This window comes from Arvicanthis niloticus, chromosome 6 (assembly GCF_011762505.2).
Source record: "Arvicanthis niloticus isolate mArvNil1 chromosome 6, mArvNil1.pat.X, whole genome shotgun sequence".
Lineage (NCBI taxonomy): Eukaryota > Metazoa > Chordata > Mammalia > Rodentia > Muridae > Arvicanthis > Arvicanthis niloticus.
The window spans coordinates 64,232,335-64,259,093 of record NC_047663.1 but is presented as its reverse complement, the minus strand read 5'-3'; the positions used below and the strand labels follow the sequence as shown (position 1 = coordinate 64,259,093).

At 43.9% G+C, this 26,759-nt stretch overlaps 1 protein-coding gene across 2 annotated transcripts in view; it reads left to right on the top strand.

Moving 5' to 3' along the window:
- The window catches only part of Gria1 (glutamate ionotropic receptor AMPA type subunit 1), a 318,930-nt gene that overhangs the window by 156,838 nt on the left and 135,333 nt on the right, over window positions 1-26,759 (top strand). For both annotated transcript variants that reach the window (XM_034506141.2, XM_034506142.2), the window contains exons 3-4: window positions 12,394-12,633; window positions 16,076-16,260. In XM_034506141.2, the coding sequence (XP_034362032.1) occupies window positions 12,394-12,633; window positions 16,076-16,260 (425 nt within the window). The remainder of the gene's footprint in view (window positions 1-12,393; window positions 12,634-16,075; window positions 16,261-26,759) is intronic.

The window sequence follows — 26,759 nt, the reverse complement described above, 5'->3', positions numbered from 1 at the left end:
AAACATCACATCCATGTCTTAATATATGCAAATTGTCTATGTTTGTTCATTCATTCTTCTACTAAAAAATACTATATAATCATTGTATAAATGCCCATAAGAGTTATAAAGAATAATGCAGCCTTTATGACAGGTGAGGCATTATATGAGTCTCTCATTTCTCTATCTCAGAGCTCAGCCTCCTGGGCATAGATAATAGTAATAGCATCAGATATGGCATGTTAATGAACACACAGTGCTTAGAACTGTGTGACACTGATGGAGTTCCTAGCATGATCTTAAACTCTGACTTGTGAAATAAGAGCACTGTGGAATCCTGCAGGCGTATCTTGGTTGGAACACCCAACTCACAGTCCCTTCTGCTCACAGGACCCACACTTTGCTGTCTCCAGTAAAAGGTCTGCTTGCCCACTTCCTCTGGCCCTTTGGGTAACCACACCCTGAGCAATCTTGAGCTGTATGAAGCTGTTGACACATTGGCTAGGGCAATGGTGACACTCAGAAGAGCATCTCTAGGACATCCCAACACTCGGCGTTGCTCCTTTGTAGCCACCAACACACTTTTGCCTCATTAGCCTCCATCAGTTTGCATTCTTGCCTTCCAAGAACCCACACTAACAAAGCCTGTGCTTTAGATAAAACTGCATAGATGCACACCTCTTCAGGCACAGAAGTGCAACTTTAGTGGAAAGGCTTGGAAGAAAGCTGGAGACAGTGGGGCTCCCTGAGTCTAAGGACTGCAAATGGTCACAAACACTGGGATGCATGAACTCAGGGGCCTCCTATGCTAGTAATCTCATGATTAAGTAGGTCATATATGCTCTTTCCCATTTCCAAACTGTCCCATTGACTCAGGACAGCCTTTCTACCCATGGTGTCTCTTGCCCTGTGGTTTGTGCTATATAATCAGAGTTGGAAGAATCTGAAATGAGCTAGTGTTGTCCTCAACCTGGAGCAAGGACTCTACAGATTCCTAAGTCACACACAAAGCAACCTAGACCTTGAAGGGCACTAATTTTTTAGCCCTACTTAACATTTCAAGCCTGCCTTCTTTCCATCCTCACATCAGATATTCCAACCTCTGGATGCGCTGGGTATACACAGACATCCCCTCCCTCCCTCCCCCCTCTCCTTACACCCACACATACCTGATGATGGAGCCAAGGTCTCACACATACTAGACTAGTCTCTGTCTCTGTCTGTTTCTGTCTGTCTGTCTGTCTGTCTGTCTGTCTGTCTGTCTCTCTCTCTCTCTCTCTCTCTCTCTCTCTCTCTCTCTCTCTCACACACACACACATCTGATGATAGAGCCAGGGTCTCATAATACTAAGAAAGTATCTCTCTCTCTCTCTCTCTCTCTCTCTCTCTCTCTCTCTCTCTCTCTCTCTCACACACACACACACACACACACACACCACAGACAGACAGACAGACAGACACACACACACACACACACACACACACACACACACACACACACACATCTCAGAGGATGTAACCCAAAATCTGATCATGTTAAGCAAATAACTCACCTCTCTTCTTTACATACACACACACACACACATCTGATGATGGAGCCAGTCTCTCTCTCTCTCTCTCTCTCTCTCTCTCTCTCTCTCTCTCTCTCTCACTCACACACACACACACACACACACACACACACCTGATGATGGAGCCAGGCTCTCTCACACACACTCAGAGCTGAGGATGGATGGACCGTGGCCAGTGTCTCACCCATGCTAGGTGAGTGCCGCACTGCTGAGCTCCAGCTCTGGCCTTTCTTCTGCTCTCCCAGCTCACATCTTGCTCTGAGCCCTGCTTACAGCTTCTGCCCCTCTGTGTGCCACTCCTTCCCTGGCCCTTTGCCAACTCTTCCCCATTTTTCATCATTAGCATCAGATTTTTATATTTTTCAACTCAGTCATGGCTGCTATAGAGAGGGGCAGGTGATCACCTTCCAGAGGCAGTCCAGCTCCTCTCTCCTGGTCTCATTACAGCACCTGCAGTATCCAAAAGGATCCTCTATTTTTTGTACCTCTCTCCCCTTCTGGAGTCTAGGCTCCAGGACAGTGGAGATTGTACATCCAGTGCTGATCCCCCGGTAGTGGATGCTAGTTTAGCATAAGAGGCTGAACACAAGACTCTCGTTGCCTCAAGGCTAGACTGCTGATGACCTGGATAAGGCCATGGCACTGAAGCACTTCCCTGCTGCCCACATAGAACTGTGACCCCATAAAGGCAGCCCCCAGGATGCCTCCGTGTCCTCACCCACTTACCCACTGCACATCTAACAAACTTTCCACTTCTGCTTTTTTTTTTTCCTTGTGAATTTTTCACCACCTGCATCACTAGCCTGTCACAGCTTGTTGAAATCTGGCACCCACTTTCTGGCCAACACATACTACTGGCTGAATGGACATTTGTTTAAATGAGTGACATGGAGAAAAAAATAGAACATTCTTTTATGTAGGGCCACATACATACCTCTAATGAGTATGAAAGTTCTAATGGAGGGAGGGGAGAGAAAGAAAGAAGGAGAGAAGGACAGAAGGAGGAAGAGTAGGAGAAATAAGAAAGGAAAGAAGAGAAGGATTGAGGAAGGAAGGAGAAAAGAAGGCAGAGAGAAAGACGAGACGGAAGGAGGGAAGGAAGAATGGAGAGATGGAAAGAAGAAAGAAGGGAGGGAGGGAGGGAGGGAGAGGCAAGATAAAGGTGTGAAGGAGGGAGGGAAAAAGAAAGGATGACTCCATCACCCATATGTTCCCAGTACAGCTCAGGATGGCAAGCAATGAGCCCTGACCAGTCTCTGTGCCAAGGCTCTGCCCCATGCTTTCAGCACAGCACCCACATAGTGAATGCAGACTCTACAACCAGAGCCCCGCCTTGTCTTAATTCCCAACCTCATACATAATCACATCTCACTGGCCTCCAGGGCCCGGTCATCAGTACTGGGCTGTTAATGCTCCAAGCTGCTCAGAGGGAGATGAGTGAGTGCTCTGTGGCCATCTTCTAGTCAGCCATCTTCCTCTGAGTGAAGAGAGAAGCCAACAAGCCAAGCCGGGGGAAGAAAGACCAGCACAGAGCAGGGTAGCTTAGCTTGGTCTTTTCCTGAGAGGCCCTGGGTACCAGATCCCTGTCTGCCTTCAGTGCTGTGCTGTGTCCTCTACCAGTCTGCCTCACCCTCTACAGTTGCTCTAACACTTTCTCCCCTGTCATCCAGCAGGCAGAAAAACTGCTACTCTACCTGGACAGGCAGCATGCGGCTGTCCTACAGCCGGCTCTCAGCCAGCACTGGCTGTAGCAGCAAGAACCACCATTTGTTCTGTAGCTGGCTTCTTACTGCCATCTCAGGGGTTCCTCTGTGACTCCCCTTGATGTGGGACTTTTTGGAGTCATTAAAAAAAATCCCCAGGAAAGCCAGAAGCATGTATGTCTTGGATCATCACAATATCTCAGTTTTCTAGCAACAGTGAATATTGGTTGACTGTATCAGAGGGCTGGTGAGGGTTCACCTACTAAATGGTAAGGACACTTAGACGTGTCTCAGCATCCTAAAGGAGTGTTGTTTCACTTAGAGGGAATGGAAGCAATTCTGTGCATGATGGTGATACTGAATGGGTCAGAACTGGAGCCAGAGCATATAAGGGGGGGTGGGGCACTGTCCTCCAAGTGACAAACATAAAGCATGTTTAATGACAATGCATTAGAGATGAATGAGAGCCCTACCTAAAAGGGTAGAGTTGCTCAGGTGTATGTGGGGTTCAGGTGAGTGTCTAAACATTCTCCAATACATGTGTATGTTTTAGCTCCCTCCCCCAACATGAAAATGTTCCCGTCACCTCATTATCCACTATTTACAACGAGTCTGACACACTTCCAGGGACTGAAGCCAGGAGCTAAGGAGAAATGTCAGAGAGAGAGGCCTTAAAGGAAGTGACAATTACAAAGCAGCTAATACAGGGAGTTCCCTCCCATGGAGGGAGCTGTCAGGGCCAGTGCCCAGGGCCCGGAGATTTATTGATACTAAGTGGATGGTGCCGCAACCAGGACTGACTATCAAAGGGCTCCTGTGAGCAGCAGGCTGGCCTGGGCTGCCATGCTGAGCAGCTTGGGGGCTTTCCTGATCAGTGTCTCCCAAAGGGAGAGTCCTGGCCTCAATTTTCACTTCTCCAGTTATTGGATTTGCTCTCCTGCAGACTGTTCTGGAAGCAGTGACCCTAGTACAGGACACGGTGGTATGGTCCCAGAATTGCCTGGCTTCATCTCTGTCTTCCGGGACCTTTGTCCCTGCCATTCCTTAACACTGGAATATGCTTTGTGAACAAGAACTTCAGCTAACACCCTCTTTTGACTGATTCTTTCTTATAAGGTTATAAGAATGCTTGTGATGGGCTGTGTGTGTGTGTGTGTGTGTGTGTGTGTGTCTGTGTCTGTGTCTCTGCATGTCTCTGTCTCTGTCTTTCTGTCTCTCTTTGTCTCTCTGTGTGTTTCTGTGTGTCTCTCTGTCTCTCTGTGTCTGTGTCTGTCTCTGTATCTCTCTCTCTCTCTCTCTCTCTCTCTCTCTCTCTCTCTCTCTCTCTCTCCCGTGTGTATTTGTTCTCACCTGTACATACATAGACCAGAGGTTGATGGTGTCTTCCTCCATCTCTCTCCAACTCATTTTTGAGACAGTCTTTCACTGCACCTAAAATTCACTGTTTCACTGACACCAGACACCAGCAAACCCCAGAGGTCCTTCTGCCTCCTTGTCTTTGCCACCCTGGGGCTAGTATTGCAGGTGCATCCCACCACACCAGGATTGTTATATGAGTGTTGGTGGTCTAAACTCAGTTTCATGCATGCCAAGCACTTTACCCCCTGAGCTTCCTCTTCGGGCTAAGGCTAACTGTCCTTACCTGTACCATGAACTCATCCCTAATAGACACTAAGACTGAGCTGTTACTGTAACTGTTTTCTGGTAACAGTCATTACCCTCTACCGTCAATGTGTTGGTCCTTGTGGCTGGGGCCCTGCCAAGCTCATTAGCACATCTCTATTGCCCTATAGGTGCCGCATGAGGGTCGGGAGCTGGCAGTTTAGAAGTGAACAAATGGGTCAGCAGGCTCATTCATGGGAGGAGAAATGAGTGCATATATGTATATAAGCATGTATAATCTCCCAAGGATGGAGCGGACATAAAAGAACAGCAAGGTCATGCCATGGTGAAATAAATACATATGTAGGTACAGATAGGTTGATACAAATAAAATACAGAGGTTAATAGATGGTAGGTAGATAGATAGATAGATAGATAGATAGATAGATAGATAGATAGATCCATATATATGGCTCAATGAAACGATGTCTTTTTACCTAGCCAGAGGAAGGGCACTTAAGACTTGTTCAGAGCCTGAAGCTGGCCTATTGGCCAGTCTGTTTCTTCCCATCACTGCAGAGGGAGAAGGCAGTACATCAAGTATGTCAGGAACTTGGATTCTGCAGCAAGAGTGGGAGAGCTCAGGTCCAGACTTTGCTGTATGCTGGTCACTAGTCTGTAACTTCCCTTGTGGGATAAAAAGAGTCAGTATGAAGAATTATCCTTGGCCATGAATCAGTGGTCCAATGCCAGCACACACTGACAGCCACCAGAAGGTATGGTGCTCACCTGGGCTTCCCTGTGCTGAGGGCCCCCGCACACTTGTCAGTCTGCTCTGAATCTGTGGTGCTGGGACTCAGTGCTCACTGGGGTCCTGATTCTACTTAGGGATACTCCTGTTTCTTCACCCCTGCTGGTCACCTCTGGGAATGCACCCCCCTTCCCCAGCTCCTCTGATTTGCCTCAGACCTCACCTACCCTCTACTGAAGAGCTAACTCACACTACAGGTCAAAAGGTTGCATCTTAAATGAAACTCCACAGGCCTCTAGACTTGGTGCCAGCACTTCAGCATGTAGAATCTAAAGACTCCGAGCTTCCACCAGCTGCTTGGACTGAAGAGCTGCAAAGAGGGTTCCTGGGTGTCTGAGCCTGAAGCAGCTCAAGGGCTAAATTAGTGACTATTTTCTAGACAACTCAATGAGACCCTAGAATGCTGGTGTCTGAAGGAGTTCTGAGTGTGGCTGAGTCTGCCCCATTGTTTCACAGCTAAGGAAACTTCCTGAAGAAGGTTGAATTTTCTCAGTCATGCTCTTTATACTAATGAAAAAGAAGAGAGGACCCTCTGGGTCTTCTGCCATCTAGCCTAGTTCTACGGAGCCTTGGCTTTCCTGTGCTATTTACTTAGACAGTTCCAAAGCCATGTCTTATAATCACTAATTATCTTCCTCAACACTTAGCCAATGACTGTCCTGCCCTGCATGACTTGGGTCTGTGGAGTCTCCTTTCCTCTCCCTCTCTTCCCTCCCATCCTTCTTCCTCCTCTATTTCTCTCCTGTCCCCTCCCCCCTCCCTTTCTCACTCTCTCTCCCTCTTCCTCCTATGGTTTAGTTGAAATGAGAAGACACATCAAAGTGAAAACATCCAGCTTAGTGGCAAGTCAGGGTCCACCCAAGTTAATATAAGCTAGGCTGCTTCCATGTTGCATTCCTTTAGGGAGCAGTGTTAGCCTGCACCCTCTTAGTCTAAAGGATAGAGCACCCACTTGAATGAAAGAGACTTGTTAAGGGGAAAATTCGGAGGTAATTTGAGAAGTTGTGGCCAGCTATGTCTGTGGATTTAGTGAGAACTGTCTTCCTCCCACCCCACCTTCCTTTCCTCCCCACACCCTTCTTTTCCCTCCCTCCCCACAACCCGCTTTCCCCCTCTACCTCTGCTAAAGTGCTAGCAAAAAAATGTCACAGCGACTAGGACCCCAGAGATCCGACTGTCTGTGAGAAAGTGGAAGGTGGTGTGAGGGAACAGGTCTGGAGGCTGGATTTTCATGCCACAGGACAGTATTTTACTGCCCCAAGGGGAGAGAAGGGATCCTAAAAATACCATGGAGCCTATTATAATATTTTAACAGGGTTTATGTGCTTCCCATGCACGCTAACCCCTGGAAGATGGATTGTGCGTTTTGACAAATCTATATTTAACATGGGTGGATAATATACAACGCATGCTTCCTGGTTAAAAAAAATCATACTTATGAAAAACCTGAGTCTAGTAATTACAATAGACATTTAAAGGCAGTCCCTATTGTGGGCTGTGCACAGAAAGTGAGTCTCATTAGGCAGAATGAGAAAATAGTTTGAGTGGAGGAGGTGAAGGAGCCACCTCAGAAGAAAGCCACCCAGGGCAAGGGAGAAAGATGTTCAGGAGACCACCTCCTTCCAACACCCACTCTGGGTCATGTGAATGTCCCCTCAAGCACCCAGCATGAATTCATTCATCAAATATTTCTTGAGCACCTATAGTGTTCCGAGTACTCTGCTGGCTCTGGGACACAGACACTTACTACATTCAGAGACTCGGTATGGAACAAAACAGCTACAGATGTAGACAGAAGCCAAGGCTGCAGCTTTAGACACCGTGACTAAAGGGTGGAAACTGAGGCTGGTGGTGATGAGGGGAGGGGAAGAAGCCTGCTTGGGAAATCGAGACAACTTGAGACAGGACTGCAGAGAGGAGAGGCCAAGGAACAGTCCTGCAGGCTAGAAGGGAACAGAGAGGGCAGAGTCTCTAAGATAAACCACTGGAATTGAGGTGTAAAGTGACAGCCAGGATGGCCAATCAGGGAGTAAGGAGATTGAGCAAGGTATGAAAGGTCAGCAGGGGAGTTGTTCAGACTCTGTGTCAAGGTCAGATATACAGGGACTTTCCATCTGTGCCATGGGAATCTCAGAACCACAAGAAAGTGAAATGATACATAGCGTTTAACTTTGGTTTGTTTCATTGATAGGCTTCCTTTAACTTCAGGGAGAATATGGATTTCACTGCTAAACCCCAAATGCTATGCTGCCTCTCATCTATCCTAGATTTAAAACCATGTGTGCACATGTATGTGTGCATGTAGATGTGTGTTTGTGCATACATGTGTTCATGTGTGTTGCAGAAATTTTTAATCCAAAACTGGGTTTCTAGCCCACCTTTGACCATTTGGTTCCAGGATAAAAGACAAACAACTTTTATTATGGACAATAAGCCTTAATCAGCACAAGAGCCAGACAGATTCCTGCCCTCTATGCTATTAGACTCTACTTTCCTATTGATAATCTACAATTATTACTTGCTATGTTTCATCTGGGCTGCTCTTAATTGGCCAACCATCAGGGCCATGTTTTCTTAATTCCTAACCCATGATGAATTTCTCTTCTTCCTTGTTTTTTTTCTCTCCCGTGTGGTTCTCCTCAGACCCCAAGCCTGGGAACCCTAAGCCCCACCTATGTCTCTTCTGTCCAGCTATTTGTTGTCGGCATCTTCATTTACCAATCAGAAATAACTTGGGGGCAAGATCACATAGCATCGCTTGGGACTCTCTCATCTCTAGGGCAACCAGTGCAAACTCTCTCATCTCTGGGGCCACACTTAGCATTACATACACATCAATAGACCAAACCTCAACACTGTGTGTGCTATGTGTGTATGTGCACACAACAGTAACAAGGAGACCATGAAAGGAAGGAAGGAACCCAATGAGAAGGGAAAGGAGAAGGCAATAGGAAGGAGAAAGACAGTTTTAATCATGCTTTCTCTTTTGAAAAATCTTGATTCAGAATGTGTACATGGGGGGTTATTGGTGAGAGTGAAGGAACCAATGGAAAGAGGAAGAAGGCAATGAGGGAGAAGGTGCGAAAGGTGAAAGTACAGAAATACACATGGATGAACAGTACGTTCTAATGAAGTTCATTCTTTTCTACACTAAAATTTAATTAGAAAAAAATTTTCTTAGAGCAATCACAAAATGTCTATAAAGCTTAAAACACTTCCTGACCATTATAAAGCATGTGAACAATGGCTATTAATTTAAAGTATCACATAGCATAAAGTTCAAGCCATGATTATCGTCATTAGCTCCTGGAACAGCTGTGCAGGGCTAGTCAGAGTAGGTGCCCCATGATGTTTCAGTCTAGAATGAACAGTCAGTGGGAAAGTCACCTTGAGAGAAACGTGAAGCTGGGGGTTGAAGTGGCAGACCTGAGAGGAGTTGGAGTGTGGCTGTCAAGGGTGAATATAACAAAAATGCAATGTATTCGTGTGTGAAATTCTCAGAGAATAAAATAAAACACATTAACGATAATAACAATTCTCTAGGAATATTCAAGTTATGGGTTTCCGAGGACTCGACAAGCCAATGTTCACTGAAGTTCTCTTCATGATGAAGCAAGGGGGGGTCCCCTGGCTGAGACGAAGACTGTCAGTGCTCCATCCTGTGTCATATAGAAAAGTGAAGTTTACAGACTGACTGACAGACAGCCCATCCCATACCCTCAGTCTTGTTCTGATCACACTCTAAGTGGCAATAATATCACCCACAAACCAGCATTCATAGCAGCTGAGATCCTGCAGAATGGATCCTGTGGGGATATTTAACATGGCTAAGCAGTTGCTCTGGTTGCTCCTCTGAAAGGCCTGGCAACCTCCTGGCAAACTGCATGATCACAGCATAAACATCAGCAGGAGGCATACACTGAGAGGAAGGGCAAGGTCCAGAGAATCCATATTTGTGTTCCTAAACCCATGTCAGCAGCAGTACTAGGCTACCGCCCTTCCTGTGGTAGTATTTAGGCTTTGCCTAAAAGCTGTGGGTAAAGAAATGAAAGATGACTAGGCCATCAGCGGATCTACCCACCCTGGATTTGACCTAGATGTATAACGTGAACATGTCCATTAACTGTGTGTGTGCATATGTGTTTGTAAGCACGCACACATGGAAGTCAGGTGACCACCTTTCTATCTTGTTTGAGAAAGGGTTCCTTTGTTGTTTTCCAGTGTGTGCAGATTAGCTAGCCCAACAGATGCCAGAAAAATCTATTGTCTCACCTCCCATCTATCTATAAATTCAGTAAGATTACAGGCAAGCATACTACTGTGCCCAGCTTTCCATGTCCCTGGGATCCAAACTCATGTCTTCACACTTGCATGGTCAGTGCACTGTTTACTGCTTCAGCTCCCAGCATAAATAGGCCTATTAGTTTTCCATCCTTGGCTTTAGTATACCTTCTTAAAAATATCCCTGTCAAATAACCCTATTCAAAAATGGGGTACAGCCGGGTGGTGGTGGCGCATGCCTTTAATCCCAGCACTTGGGAGGCAGAGGCAGGTGGATTTCTGAGTTCGAGGCCAGCCTGGTCTACAGAGTGAGTGTCAGGACAGCCAGGGCTACACAGAGAAACCCTGTCTCAAAAAACAAAAAAAAAAAAATGGGGTACAGAGCTGAACAAAGAATTCTCGACTGAGGAATACCGAGTGGCCAAGGAGCACCTAAAGAAATGTTCAGCATCCTTAGTCATCAGGGAAATGCAAATCAAAACAACCCTGAGATTCCACCTCACATCAGTCAGAATGGCTAAGATCAAAAACTCAGGTGACAGCAGATGCTGGCAAGGATATGTAAAAAGAAGAACACTCCTCCATTGTTGGTGGGATTGCAAGCTGATACAACCACTCTGGAAATCAGTCTGGCAGTTCCTCAGAAAATTGGATATAATATTTCATGAGGACCCAGCTATACCATTCCTAGGCATACACCCAAAGGACTTTCTAACATATAACAAGGACACATGCTCTACTATGTTCATAGCAGCCTTATATATAATAGCCAGAGCTGGAAAGAACCCAGATGTCCTTCAAAAGAGGAATGGATACAGAAAATGTGGTACATTTATGCAATAGATATAAATAACAATGACTTCATGAAATTCTTAGGCAAATAGATGGAACTAGAAAATATCATCCTGAGTGAGGTAACCTAATCACAAAAGAACACACATGGTATGCACTCACTGATAAGTGGATATTAGCCCAAATGCTCGGAATACCCAAGATACAATGGACAGACCACATGAAACTCAAGAAGAAGGAAGACCAAAGTGTGGGTGCTTCGGTCCTTCTTAGAAAGGGGAAAAATACTCATGGGAGCAAATACAGAGACAAAGTGTGGGGCAGAGACTGAAGGAAAAGTCATCCAAAACTGCCCCACCTGGGGATCCATCCCATATACAGTCACCAAACGCAGAAACTATTGTGGATGCCAAGAAGTGTATGCTGACAGGAGGCTGATATAGCTGCCTCCTGAGAGGCTTTGCCAGAGCCTGACAAATACAGAGGCAGATGCCCTCAGCCAACCACTGGACTTAGCACAGGGTCCCCAATGGGGTCCCCAATGTAGGAGTTAGAGAAAGGACTGAAGGAACTGAAGGGGTTTGCAACCCCATAGGAAGAACAACAATATCAACCAACCAGAGGCCCTCCTCCAGAGCTCCCAGGAACTAAAGCACCAACCAAGGAGTACACATGGAGGGACCCATGGCTCCAGATGCATATGTAGCAGAGGATTGCCTTGTCAGACATCAGTGGGAGGAAAGGCTCCTGGGAAGACTCAATGCCCCAGTGTAGAGAAATTCAAGGGTGGGGAGGCAGGAGTAAGTGGGTCGGTGGGTGGGGGAACACCATCATAGAAGAAGGGGAAGGGAAAGGAATAGGAGGTCTCTGGGGGAACCAGAAAAGGGGATAACATTTGAAATGCAAATAAAGAAAATATCCAACAAAAAAATAAAAATATCCCTGTCATTCATTTCTTAACAGGGTTATTGTAGTGACAAGAAGGGTTAATTGTGTGAAAGTTCTTTGCTGTGTGGCTACTATGATCAACAATCATGATGGCTGCTGATCTGTAACAGGCATCTGATAAGCACTGGCTCTAGACAGATGGATGAGTGTTCACACAGATGAAGGTGTGAATAGAATGGGTAGATGGTGAGATCAATGAGCTGTTGAACAGATTGGTATTTGGAGGCATGTGTGGATGGGATGGTTGATTGGTTGGGTGGATGGCTAGACAGCAGATGGTTAGTGATGGTGGCTTAAATGGAATTTTTGAGCCATCTGGCCATTTGTTTGGAGCATTTCTATTTATTAATTTGGGGGTTATGAATGTGTGCACATGTGTATATGAAAGTGTGTGAACCTATGTGCACATGTTCAGAGACCAGGGGAGGATATGGGCTGTCATCCTCTCTTGCTCTCTACACTATTCCTTTCAAAGGCCTCTCACTGATCCTAGAGATTACTATTTTTGGTTGTGCTTGTGGCCAGTGAGACCCAGGAATTTTTACATCTCCATACCTCAGTGCTGGGATTACAGGCATATGCAACCATGCCTGGCTGTTTCCATGGGTGCTAGGATTAGAACTTGGGTCTTCATGTTTGTACCAGTTCTTTTATCTAGTGAGCTTTTCCCCTAGCCCCCACTAAACTTTCTCATCTTCTTTTCTAGTCTGTTCCCAGTTCTCCAAGGGAGTCTATGCCATCTTTGGATTTTATGAACGAAGGACTGTCAACATGCTGACCTCCTTCTGTGGGGCCCTCCACGTGTGCTTCATTACTCCAAGTTTTCCCGTTGACACATCCAACCAGTTTGTCCTTCAGCTGCGCCCGGAACTACAGGAAGCTCTCATTAGCATTATCGACCATTACAAGTGGCAGACCTTTGTCTACATTTATGATGCTGACCGGGGTAAGCCAAGGGTTATGGAAAGGAGATTGTGGAGAGATGGAGAAAATTCCCCAGCAGGAAGAAGAAAGATGCCTGTGAGCCAGGAGCTTTATTTCTGTGTGATGATTCCTCGGTTGCCATCCTTTAACTCGGAGTGTGAAAAATAGCCTCTGAGGGAGGAATCCTCTAACCCATCAAGCCAGGCTACCATTCACCAAACTCTCATGTCACCAAGTCTAAGGTTTTCAGCAAAGTGGCCCACAGCTCACAGTAACAGAGGGGAAAGCAGAACAAGACCTGAAACTAAGTTCTCTCTTCCCCAGCCCTGGGACTTCAGACAGGTTCTTGATGTGTTAGCTTCATCACTCATATAGTGGGTCAAATCCTCCATGACTTCATTTCTTTATGACTAAAAGGAAGGTGAATTGTCACTACCTCAAGAATGTAACATGAAGATTAGTGAGATAATGGCTGAAATGGGCCTACAATGGATTCAATGGACTCATAATCCTCAATCTATCTGCCGCCTATTATCTTCACCATCAATAGCGGCATGACCATCATCACCATTATGATCATCAACACTGTCATCGCCATCACTATCATCACAACCACCACCATCATCATCATCACCACCAATACCACCCTCATCACTGTGGTCATCGTCATCATCATCATTGTCATCATTATCATTTCCATCAACATTATCATCGCCATCATCATAATTATCATCATCATCACCTCCATCATCCCACCATCATCACTATCATCATTGTCAACTGTCATCATAACTACCTTCACTGTCACCCTCCCCCTTCCTCTAGTGCTTGTGGTCCTCTCCCTTTGAACTTTGCAATCATATTTTCCAGTTGTTTCTCATATTTTTCTCTGTAGCTTCCTTATTCTGCAGTACATTTCTCTGTCATGGCTGCCTATATGGTCCTCCCATTCTTCTGCATTACATCCCATGTTCTCTATTCACTCATCCTCTATGCAAGAACTCTTCTTTCTGAGTCCTATGGTGCACGTTTGCCCTGCCCCACCTTCTTATGCATGGCCTAGTCCGGTAAGAATGCTGTTATTCCTAGTGTAAAGAGATAAATGGACTGAGACTTGAAAGTCTAGAAACTGAGGCAGGAGAGCACTTCCCTGGCAGTTTCCTGCAGAGAATCTTAGATACCTTGAACAACAGAGTGGCTGACTAAGTTTTCTAGGCAGTGGGGAAAGTGCCATTCAAAAAGGAAGGTACACAGAGGGACAGAGCAAAAGCATCCATTTCTTTCTGTGTTCTTTCATTTCACCATCTCTTTCCAGATTTTGATTATTTCCTTTCTCAGACAGCAGCCACTGTGTGGGTCATCCACCAATGGTCCCTTTCAGAACAATCTTGTGCCATAATAAAGGCTCAAACTATAGCAACTCCAGAAAAAAAAACATATTATTAGAAATTTCTTGGGTTGACAGAAGAACCCACACTCTACAAAGAGCTATGTCTACCTCAGAACTTAAAGCCCTAAGCTCTACCATTTTCTGGTGGTGTGACCATGGGCTAGTGAGCTTTGGTGTCCATATCTGCAAAATAGGGGTCAGAATAAGACTGACCCACTAGAATCCAGTGAATTAAAAGAGAAAAACCAGAAGAATAGCACCAGACACACAGGGAAGGTTCAGCAAACATGTCGGCTTACTCACAAGAAGCAATATTCACTGGAAATGAACCAAAGTGGAAAATCAGACCAGAAGCAATCTAGAGAGGTTCCTAAGGCCTGACACCATATTGCTCACTATAGAAAGAATTAGCAGTATTACTATGAGTAAGAAATGTAATGTATACAAAAGATTCACAGCAAAGTAGCTGTATATGACAGGCAAAATAAAGACCCACTTCCCCCATACCCCTGTCCCTTTCCTTGTCTCTGAATCTAGAAAATGTGTGAATGTAATTGCCATTGGGAAGTCAAGGTTACATATGCAATGAAGGCTGTTCAATAACTGACCTTTGAAAGCAACGATTGTTCCAGAATGGTCCATTGGACTTGGTACAAATCTCAAAGGTCTTTGACTGTGACAGTGGGAGCCAGAGGAGCTGAGGTCAGATTGAATGAGAAAGCCTAGGCCATCAGAGCTGGCTTTGAAGATGAATCATAAGCTAAAGGATATGAGCAGAGCGAGCAGAGAAATGTGAGCTGGAGAAACAAGAGAATGGATTTTCTCCCAGAGCCTAAGAGAGCGACCAGCTCTACCAACAATGTGGCCCTGGATTCCTGAAGTGTAAGCTATACATTTTCATTGAGACATGACACTTAGTTTGTGGTCCTTTGCTGCACAAAAGGAAGAAAGGACACCTTGGGTGTCCGCAAGGGAAGAACAGTAGTGCTGAGAAACAGGCTCCTCCACAGCGTCAACCTTAATCAGAAAGTAGTGGTGACATATAGGACACATTTACTGAACACTGTGACAAAGTATTAGCTATTGGAACCATATCCAAATTTCACAAATTCAATTCACCGTTATTAGCTACCTTTAGATACTAAGCTGGCCTGTTCAATGAGCAATTACTAAATTTCCCTGTGTTTGGTTACTTCTCTGTGGCTGTGATAAAATGCCACTAGGGGAAAAAAAAGCATCTTAAGCAAGAAAGAGTTTATTCTAGCTCACCACTCTGGAGAGATAGTCAGTCCATCATGGTGGGGAAGGCATGGCAGCAGGAGCAGGAAGCCAGGCTCTTTGCATTGCATCTGTACATGGGAAACAGAGAAAGAGAGGACAAGAAATGGAACAAAGTTATAAAACCTGAACACCCACTCCCAGGAGGCATAATTAAGACCCACCTTCTTAAGATTTCATAACCTCCCCAAACAGGGCCACCAACTAGAAACCTAGTAAGTGTTCATATGCATGAGCCTATCTGGGACTCTTCTTGTTCAGAGTACCACTGTCCCAGAATAAGAGCAGTTACCATTTAGAAAACCCTTAAGGCATCAGACCAGCCACACCCAACATTCTTATTTAATTTTTATTAGCCCTGTGAGACAGTCACTATTCAAGCTGCCACTTAACTCTGGGAGAAGAAAAAGTCCACAAGCAGTGAGCCCATTGAAGTCATTTAGCTTATATTTCATATCTAAGCCTTTAAAGTGATACAAAAATAAAATTAAATTTAAAAGACCAAATGATTGCCACTGTGGCATTCAGACACACAGGGAGCAGGACCTGCACTTGCTGCAGAATAGGGTAGAAGACAACAGTGACCTCCTAGGTAAATAAATACAAATATTGAATAGCTGTGGGTGCACGGGGCAAGTGGGTATAGACAGCATCAAGCATCCCATGGGAGCGCATGCAGAGAGAGAGCTAAATGTGCCCACTGGAAGTAGGAGTGGGCTGCATCAAGCACAGGCAGACACGGACATCACCTATGAATGTTGACGCTTCCATTTCTCTGTCCTCCCTTCCGCCGCAGGCCTGTCCGTCCTGCAGAGAGTCTTGGATACAGCTGCAGAGAAGAACTGGCAGGTGACAGCTGTCAACATTCTGACAACCACCGAGGAAGGATACCGGATGCTCTTTCAGGACCTGGAGAAGAAAAAGGAGAGGCTGGTGGTGGTGGACTGTGAATCAGAACGCCTCAACGCCATCCTGGGCCAGGTAATGGAGGCAACAAGGACCACAAGACAGGTGCTGGAAATAACTGGGGAGAAGATGGGTGCACTGCTGCTCTGGGTGCTAGGAAGGGGGGACTAAGAAGGGCTCTTGAAGAGGTAAGACTTGATGCCTTCCATTTCACGTTCCATGAGTCCTTAATCTTCCAAGACTTAGTGAAGCAGCAAAGCCCACGAGAGCCTTGACATAACACTTCAAGCGGTCCTTACACTGACTGACCAAAACCTTACTTCTTGTGCTTTGTTTTATTCTTAAACTGCATAGTCTCTTAGAACTTACAGAGCCAGAGCTGCAAACAGTCCTGTGTTGGGCCTGAGGCAGTGTCACTCACACATCCAGCATTGGGAATCACATGGCCTTGGCCAGCTGACCTATTTTAAGGGCTACCTCCTTCTCCACTACTTTCTTGAACAATTTCTGCCTCTGGGAGTAGAAAAGATGGCGTATCTTATGAATAGGTTCTGTGACCTCAATGGCCTCAGTCAGCCGCCCCTAAACTGTATTTGCTCTGGTGTCAGAAGTAGAGAAAGCACCGCATCCCTGCCAGGAACGCCTCTGTGTAGATCACTGTCTTTTTGAGCTGCATTTGTGTATTCAGATGAACTAGCAAGGAGAGTCTCACAGTTATGTCTGAACAGTGCCACAAAATGAAAGATAGGCTTTTAAAGTACTTGACAATATGACAAGCCTGGTTAATGGCCCTCAAGACCCTGGACACCCCCATGGGGAACTATGCCACCAGATCAGCAATCACTCTGAAGCTTCCATGGCAGGGCAGGGAGGACTTTGGAAGCCGTGGGCTCTTTCAGGCATTAACCTTGTGTGTTCTGCAGTGTCAAGTATGGATTTGGGGTTTGCTCTTGAAGAGAAACCAGCACAAAATTGTTTCTATGGTGACTGAAGTCTTTGGAGCTGTAATGGTTACTGAGTGTTAACATCCAGGGCGGGGTGTGGGAGGCAGTGTAGAGTAACAGGTAAAAGCAGAGATTCTAGAATCAAACCAGTTGGGGTTAGGCTTCCAGGTTGGGTGCTTGCTAGCTTTGTGAACTTGAAGCAATCTGTTAATCTACTCCCATCTTATATCCCACTCTGTAAAGCAGAGATGATGTTGACTTTCTCAAGAAGGCCTTTATGGGGACTAGAAGGACCAGGACATAGAATATACTTAAGTGTCAGCCCATAGGATGTAATGTGTGGAAATGCTGCCCATTGCTGCTATTCATAGTGCCAACTGTGCTGGCTTCATGAGTCATTTCCCTCTCTAACGATCAATGGATTTATCCATGAGATAGAAATAAAGGGTTCTACTCTACAAACCTGGGGGTGGGGGAAGAGCTGAGATGGGAGATTGATGGCTTGGATGTGTCCTTACTAGAGCAGTGGTTTTCCTGGACTATGTCATGCTGTCATTTTCTGGATGCTCACAGCAGAGAGAAGGCACTGGATCAGGCTCTTCCATGTATAATATCCATCCTTATACATCAGATCAAATAGCACCTATCAATTCCCCTGTTACAAAGGGGAAGAGGAAAAGGTTTTTGTCTGTTTGTTATGTTTTGTTCTGCTTTATGAAAGTCTCACAGCTAACATAAAAAGAAATCAGGTAACTGGATTTGGAGATATGGTCCAATGTCTTAAAAACATAACTTTCTTCAGGGCTGAAGCAATGGCTCAGAGGTTAAGAGCACTAGTTGTTCTTGCAGAGGATCTGGGTTTGGTTCACAGTCACTTAATGGCAATTACAATTATCTGTACTCCAGTCCCAGAAGATCCAGGTCCCTCTTGGGCCTCCAGGGGCACCAGGCACAGATGTGGTGTGTGCCATATACACGAAGGCAAAACACCAATGTACATATATTTTTTTATTAATTATATTATAAATACAACTTTCTAAAGCTAGAGATGTGCTTCCATCAGAAAAGTGCTGGCTGCATAGGCATGAGGACCTAAGGTCATCCTCCAGCACACACCCACAAAACTGGATGGGTGGCACATGTTTTTAATCCCAACACTGGGGAGATGGAGATGAGTGGTTGATCCCTGAGGCTCACTTGCCAGTCACCCTAGTTTAACTGGGGAGTCCCCTAAGTTCCAAATTTCCAAAAGTAGTGAAAAAAGCTGCTGGGGAATGACACCAAAGGTTGACCACTGGTCATAACGCAAATATGCATGTGTGTGCACACACCCACAGGAACATGCACACACACCATTTATATGCATATACACACAAAAACAACATATGCAACCCAGAATACAATTTTCTTACTTTTACATCTATGGCTACTTCCTCTGTAAAGGACAAATACTTATTTCATCAGAAAGTGACTTATTGGGTGACTTACTTACATTGTTGTTTATAAGCTCTTTAAATGATTTCATTCTAATAGTCTGAAAACAGAGATCATTCTACTAGTCTTAAAACAGAGACCAAAATTTTGAAAGGCTTTTTGAGGCCTCTTGATTAATAGCTTCTACCCACATTTTATAGCCAATGGTGAGAATAACTATTATATATAAAAAGAGACATGATGGAGAAGCATCAGAAATCACAGAGGGGGTGGGCAGGATGGCTGAAAAGTGAGGAGAAACAGAAGGACAACTGAACTGACAGGATGAGGTATAGCTCCGCCTGCCTAGCTGCTCCATAACAGGGGGAGAAGCAAAGATGGAGGATGAAAAGATGAAAAGGAACCACATCTTCCTACCCCAGGAAAAACCCATGGCTTTCTGAAGCCTCCAGTACCACAGTTTTTGAAGCCTCCGATTGGTTTTGGTTCTGGTGCAGCCCATTGCTCCACCAGGGGCTAGGAGGGGAGAGGGAGTCCAATTTTCTACTCCTCAAGTCTCACGAGTTGTGACTAATACCATCTGGAGAGGAAAACTATCCTTTAGGACTGAGCTACCCTTTGACCCTGATTATGAAAAAAACTTACTTGGACCCCAGGAGCAATCAGCCACAACCCCAATATGAAAGACAATTGGGAGGAAGGGAAGGCCTGATAGCAGATAGCAGGAAGCTTGGCTTGGGCAGGGAAGAATGTAGTAGGTAGCCTTGCCCTTGGTAGCTAGAAAGGTAAACTCATCCTTTGAGAATAATGGCAGAAATATTAGCTAGCCCTAAGCTTGAGGCACAATCTCTATGCAGATCTATCTTTCTGCTGCAATGCTCACTGAGGACTGTGAGGTTCAAAGTGTAGTAATTAACCTTTCCAGCTTCATCACACCAGTCGTGTGTTTATGCTGAGCTGCTTTTGAAGGATCGGAAACTGACCTGCTGTGTGGATCTCATCACTGTGTTTGCATCTTAATTTCAACACACATGGGAGACACCCCTGGGCTAGAAACCAGCCACTTCAAGGTGTACAAACTGGACTATCATCAGCCTTAGAGAACCACCCTGACTCATGACTTAGCATACACAAAGGAATCAAAGGGAGAAGGGCATCATCAAGCACAGGAGTACAGTACATCATGAGAGGAATAGATAAACTTCCAAACTTCTGGTGTGAGCACGCAATGACTGATTGGACCAGGAATGCAACCAAGAAAATCCAGGAATCAGCAACCCCTTTCCATAACTGCTCTAAATGTAAATAATCATAACCCTACAATTGAATGAAGACTGGATGATCCAACTTTAAAAAACAATATCCAATAATATATTGTCTATCAGAAACACTATCAAAAGACACAGGTTGGAAATGGTAGGAAGGAAGCCAGTACACCAGGAAAATGGAAGCCCTTAATAAGAAGTGGTCATACTTGTATATGATAGTGCAAAGCTAAAATTAGGCAGAGGAAATAACGGTTACTGCTGTGTTACTAAATAGGACAATCCATTAGGAATGCATGCACCAAATATTGATGCACACCAGTTCATAGAAGAAACACTACTGATCAGAAGTGAACTGATAGGGCAGAAATAATGATGCCGAGTGACTTCAGATCCCACTCGTGAATGACTGCATAATTTAGTTAAAGAAAATCAACAAATAAACTTCTGAGTTAAGGTGTGTCATAGCCAAAAAGACTTAGACATATACGAAACATTCTACAATCAGCTGCAAAACAAGTTCTCCTTAACAACCCATGCAATCTCTCTGAAATCGATGACATTTTAGACAAGCAACTAAGTTTTAACAAATATAATCAAATTCATTCATTGTAGACTAGCATATCATAGTGAAATAAAACTAAAATCAAAAGAAAAAGCATGACATAAACTATAAAAGAACAAAGATGTTGTAGAATACAATCTCAAGTCATCAGTGGTTTGTTGAGGAAAGCAGGGGGAAATTATTTTCTAAATCCTAGGATGAAATGAAAAGAAAACAGAATTTATCAGAACCTTTGAGTTGTAGAGGTATAGTTAACAATCCTTACATTAAAAATTCTAATTGCAGATTAATGACTTCATACACGTCAAAGGTTTAGAACAATAAAAGCTATAGAACCTCAAAATCAGTTGAAAGAAATAACAAAAACCAGAGCACAAATTGATTAAATGGAGACTAAAATAACACTACAAAAAGAAAAGGAGAAAAAAAGTAAGGAGGGATGGAGGGAAGGAGAAAGAAAAACAGACACAAGTTTGGATTTTTGAAAAGAAAACAAAATGAACAAGCCCTTCCATAAACTAACCAAAAGAGAGTGAGAGATGACCCACATTAGCAACAATGAAGATGAAAGGGGGTGCATTATAACAGATACCAATGAAATCCAGAGGGCCGCTAGAGAATACTTTGAAAACTTGTGTTCTGAACATATAGAAAATCTAGAGGAAATAACTGAATTCCTAGAAGCGTATGACCTACCCAAATTAAATCAAGACGGTAAAAACAACTTCCTCAGATCTGTATTAAGCGACGAAAATAGAACAGCAGTAATGAGTCACCCAACAAAGAAAAGCCCAAGACTGGAAAGGTTCACTGCCAAGTTCTATCAGATCTTTAAAGAAAAGCTCCCAAAACTCTTCCATAGGCTAAAAAGGGAAGGAACATAACCAAAGTCATTGCATAAAACCAGTGTTACTCTGACACCACCACCGCCAGATAAGGATATACTGGAGGGCAGGGTGACAGAGAGATGGTGAGGCTAACTAAAAACTAATTTCCTTGACAGACAGCAAAAATTCTGTGGTTACCTGCATAAGACAAAGCCAAAAGCCCCGCATAGATGGGTAGGTGACCTTCATGATTCACCCTTTCCTGAGGAGCTCCCTGTAGTTGATAGTTTTCAGGAAAGAGACTAATTCGTTTCTGAGGACGTGGACACTGATAGAATCTCCGTGTTCCAGTGGATGACCTCACACCATGCACAGATGGACAATACTAACTGGACTTTGTGGGTTACAAGAATAAATAAAAACACATGAAGTTATGAAGGATCATGTTGGTGGAAGTACCGAGGCAGTTGAAAGGAGTAACAGGGGAGATGAGATTGTGTCGTAGTTCATGGTATACGTGTATTAAATTCTCAGGAATAAAGAAAAATATGTAATGTTTTTTAGTAAAATGCTTGTAAAATTGATTTAAAGCCGCATTAAAATGATCAGATAGTATAATCAGGTTGGTTTCTTTCAGAGAATGCAAGGATGATTCAGCATATGCAAATCAATCAAGGTAACACAGCACATAGACAGATGCAGGGACAGAAGTTACATGACCATGTCAACAGATGCAGAAAAAAGCCTTCAGTAAAACCCAACATCTCTTCATCATAAAATCCCTGATGAAATTAGGAATAAAAATAAGATACCTCAACATAATAAAGGTTTTTGTGACAATCCTACAACCAATGTTGTACAATAAATATGGGGAGGGAATAGAAAGCATTTCTTGTAAAGTCAGGAATGAGACAATGACAGAGTCCACTTTCTTCATTCATATTAAATATAGTTTCTTAGTTGGGGTTTTACTACTGTGAACAGACACCCTAACCAATACAAGCATTATAAAGGACAACATTTAATTGGGGCTGGTTTACAGATTCAGAAGTTCAGTCCATTATCAAGGCAGGAACATGACAGCATCCAGGCAAGCATGGTGCAGGCAGAGCTGAGAGTTCTTCATCTTCATCTGAAGGCTGCTAACAGAATACTGGCTTCCAGGAAGCTAGGATGAAGGTCTTAAAGCCCACATCCACAGTGACACACCTACTCCAACAAGGCCACACCTACTCCAACAGGGCCACACCTTCTAATAGTGCCACTCCCTGGGCCGAACATATACAAATTATAACATTACACTCCCTGGCCACCATAGGCTTATTCAAACATATGAGTCTATTGGGGCCATACCTAAACATAGCATAATGCAAAATACATTTGGTCCAACTTCAAAAGTCCCTATAGTCTATAGTAGTCTCAACAATGTTAAAAGTCCAAAGATCAAAGTTTCTTCTGACATTCATCCAATCACTTAACTGTAATCCCCAAAGCAAGATAGGAAACTAGCTGGGCAAACTCCAAACTCTGCATCTCCATGTCTGATGTCAAAGCAGACTCCAAATCTCCAACTCCTTTTTTATCTTTGTTGACTGCAACAAAGTTCTTTCTTCTGGGCTGCTTCCGCTTCCTGTTAGCAGCTTTCCTCAGCAGATATCTCACGGCTCTGGTAGAACATCTTGGGACCTCCAAGGCAACTTCAACGTTCCAATGTCTGGAATCCACACATGATCTTCTGGGCTCCTCCAAAGGGCTGGCATCATTTCTCTGGCTCTGCCCTCCGTAGCACTCTAAGCTCAGTTTGATCCACTCCATTGTGACTGCTGCTCTTGATCATCTGATGACACTGGCATTTCCAATACACTGGAGGCTTCTGCTGCAACTAGGCTTCACCAATAGCCCCTCATAGGCTCTCTTCATGGTGCCAAGCCTCAACTCCTTTGCATGACCCCTTCAGTCCTTAACCATCAACTGCACTGAGGCTGCACCTTCACCAATGGCCTCCCATGTCCTCTTACAGTGCCAAGCCTCAGCTGTTCTTCATGTTGCCTTCATGCCTTCAAAACCAGTAACACCTGGATGACTCTTAATATGTTACCAAGTCCAGCTGCAGCACAAGGTACAACCATGGCTATATCTGGAACACAGCTATTTTTGTGCTCGCAGAAGACACTTCCCAGAAGATTTCACCTCAGTGATGCTGGTCTCAATCACCACTAATTTCTTAGCGCCAGCTAACCAGCATCAATTGTCCTAATAGTCCCTTCTATTCTGAATTCTAAAGCCAAAGCCAAATGGCCAAAATTGCTGAGTTTTGCTGCTTGCTGGGGCTGGAACATGCCCTCCACCCCCTGTTCAGTCTTATCAATGCTGGGATTAAAAAATGTGTACCACCACACCCAAATTTAATCTTTTCTTTACGTAGGACTTTCTCTGTTCCAGGCTGGCCTTGAACTCAAGAGATCTGTATGGCTATATCTCCAGGGATTAAAAGTGTGTATCACCATGCCTGGATCTAAACTTAGCTGGGTAGGATCTTGCCCAAAAATCCTACTCCCTCAATCTGCTATCTCCTAGAATATAGGATTCAACTGCATTCTACTTCCTGGTGTCCCTTTAATATTTAAACCATATATTTCATATTTTTCCTTTCTAAGCTTGGTATACTTGTTCAAAATGTTCCTCATGACACTTAACCAGAGAAGAAAATCTATGCTGAGCATTTCTGAGACTTTTTTTGTCAATATAATTAATATAAGTCTTTTTACTTTAGCTTTAGGTAGACTCTTCAGAGAAGGGTAAAAAACCAGCCACATTCTTCACCAAAATATCACAAAAATAGTCTCTTGGCCACATATTAAAGTTATTCTTCTTGGAAACCTCTAGAACCAGGCTCCACAACTCAAATCACCTTCAGCAAAAAAGTCTTCCATACTCCTACCAGGATGGGCCACTAAGCCCCACTTAAAGCATTATACTGCTTTCCAGATCCAAAGTCCCAAAAAACTGCATTCTGCCAAACAAAAGCATGGTCAGGCCTATCACAGCAGTACCCCAGTCCCTGATACCAACTTCTTTCTTAGTTAGAGTTTTACTGCTGTGAACAGACACCATGACCAATGTAAGTATTATAAAGAACAACATTTCATTGGGGCTGGCTTACAGATTCAGAGGTTCAGTCCATTATCAGCAAGGCAGGCACGGTGCATGCATGGCAGCATCCAGGTAGGCATGGTTCAGGCAGAGCTGGGAGTTCTACATCTTTATCTGAAGGTTGCTAGCAGAATATTGGCTTTCAGGCAATTAGGATGAGGGTCTTAAAGCCCTCAATCACAGTGACACCTACTCCAAAAGGGTCACATCTTCTAATAGTGCCACTCCCTGGGCCAAGTATATACAAATCATAACATATAGTGTTTGGAGTCTTGGAGCTATAAAGCAAAAGAAAGAAATGGAAGAAATAAAAACTGGAAAGAAAGAAGTCCAATTATCTCTATTTGCAGACAACATGGTTCTGTACTGAAAAGATTAAAGATTCTATTAGGAGACTCTTTGGTCTGATCAAAATTTTCAGCGAATTGTATGCATATGAAAACATACAAAATCAATAGCTGTTTTATACATCTATAATGTACTGCTGAAAAATGAATTTTAAGTTCCACTCATCCTAACTTTAAAAATAAAAATACATGTGTATTAGCTACCTTGTCATTGCTATGGTAAAATATTCTGACCAAAAAAAAAAAAAAAAAAAAAAAAAAAAGTAATTCAGGGAAGAGTTTGTTTTGGATCACAATTCCAGATGGACAGACCCCCGTGGTGGGAAGGAAGGCAGGGAAGGCATGGCAGCAGTAACAGGGAGCTGGCTGATCACACAGCAACTGTGCACAGCAGACAGAGGACTGGGAGTAAGACAAGGCTATAATACTCCTAAGCCCATGCCCAATGAGTGACTTCCTCCAGCAAGGTTACACCTCCTAAAGACTCCATGACCGCTTCAAACAGCACCATCAGCTGGAGCCAAAGTGTTCAAACATGCAAGCCTATGGGGAACACTTCAAACTCAAACAGAAACAACCCAGGAATGAGCATAACAGGGAGTTAAAAGGCCTCTATAATTAAAGCTCAAAATATTGATGAATAAGTGAATAAGACAAATAGAGATGGAAGAGACCCTGTCTCCCCTCACTCATGGGTCAGCAGAATTATAATGTGAAAATGGGCAAAGCGCTGAAAGTGGCCTTTGAAGTCAGCACAACGTCCACATAAATTCCAGTGGTCCTCTTCATAGCAATAGAAAATGCAGCTCCTGACCTCAAATTATATCATAGGGACAGAGTGGCCAACCCTACATGGTAATGGCACAAAAATGTGACAACTAATGAAACAAAGCAGAGGCTCTAAAAACAGACCCATGCCATCTAAAGAGTGGAGCCAGAAACACACATCAGAGCAAGAGCAACCTCTTCAGTCAATGGTGACTGGAAAAACTGGATACCTACAAGTAGTCAAATGAATGTGAACCCCCCCACTTCCACTCGGTAAAATATAAATAAATAACTAAACCCAAAATAGATCAAAGACCTTCATTTAAGACCCCAAACTCTGAATCTGCTAAATGAAATCGGAGGGAAAACACTTAAATGTAAGGATTGCCCAAGGACTCTCTGTAAAAAGCCCCCGGTAGGTTAGGGTGTGACAAATGGAATTACACACAATTAAAAATCCTCTGGACTTCAAAAGAGACAATTAGTAAGGGAGGAAAGAGCCCACAGAACAGGAGAATAAAACTATTCACGATTCATCTGCAAGGAGATTAAAATCCAGAACGTACAAGAAACACATAAGGTTCAATACTGAAAAAACAAAAACAAGTCATCCAATCAATAACTGCAGCATCGAGGCAAACAAACTGTTCTCAAAAGAAGCATAAATTACCAGGAAATAGGTGAAATCTGTTCAACATTCTTAGCCATGAAGGAAGTACAAACCAAATCTGCACTGAGTTTCTGCTCACTCCAGTCAAAACGGCTAACACTGTGCTGTTGAGACAGCCCAGGGAGCACAAATGCATGAAACAAAGCCCAGAAACTCAAACTTGAGTCTTGGAAACTGCGTGGTGGAAAGAGACGACAACCAACTTCTGCAAGTTGGCTTCTGACCTTCATATGCACACACCTGTGCACAGATACATGCAAAATAAAACATAAAGATTCCTTCTTGAATAAAAAAGATAATAGCTAAGATGAGGAAAACAAGGCTGGGTATGGGGACTCATGCTTTTGAGTTCCAGCATTCAGGAAGCAAAGGCAGGCAGTTTCTGTAAGTTGGAGATCAGCCTGGTACACACAGAGTTCCAGGCCAGCCAGAGCTACATAGTGAAACCCTGTCTTGGAAGACAAAAGAATAAAGAAACCAAATACTACAACTGCTAGTAAAAATTCATTTAAAAAATAAAGAAAAAAAAAAAAAAACAAGGCACATACTACTTCTGGAATGTCAACTGGCCAGTATGACCATTCCTCAAAAATTTGAAAAT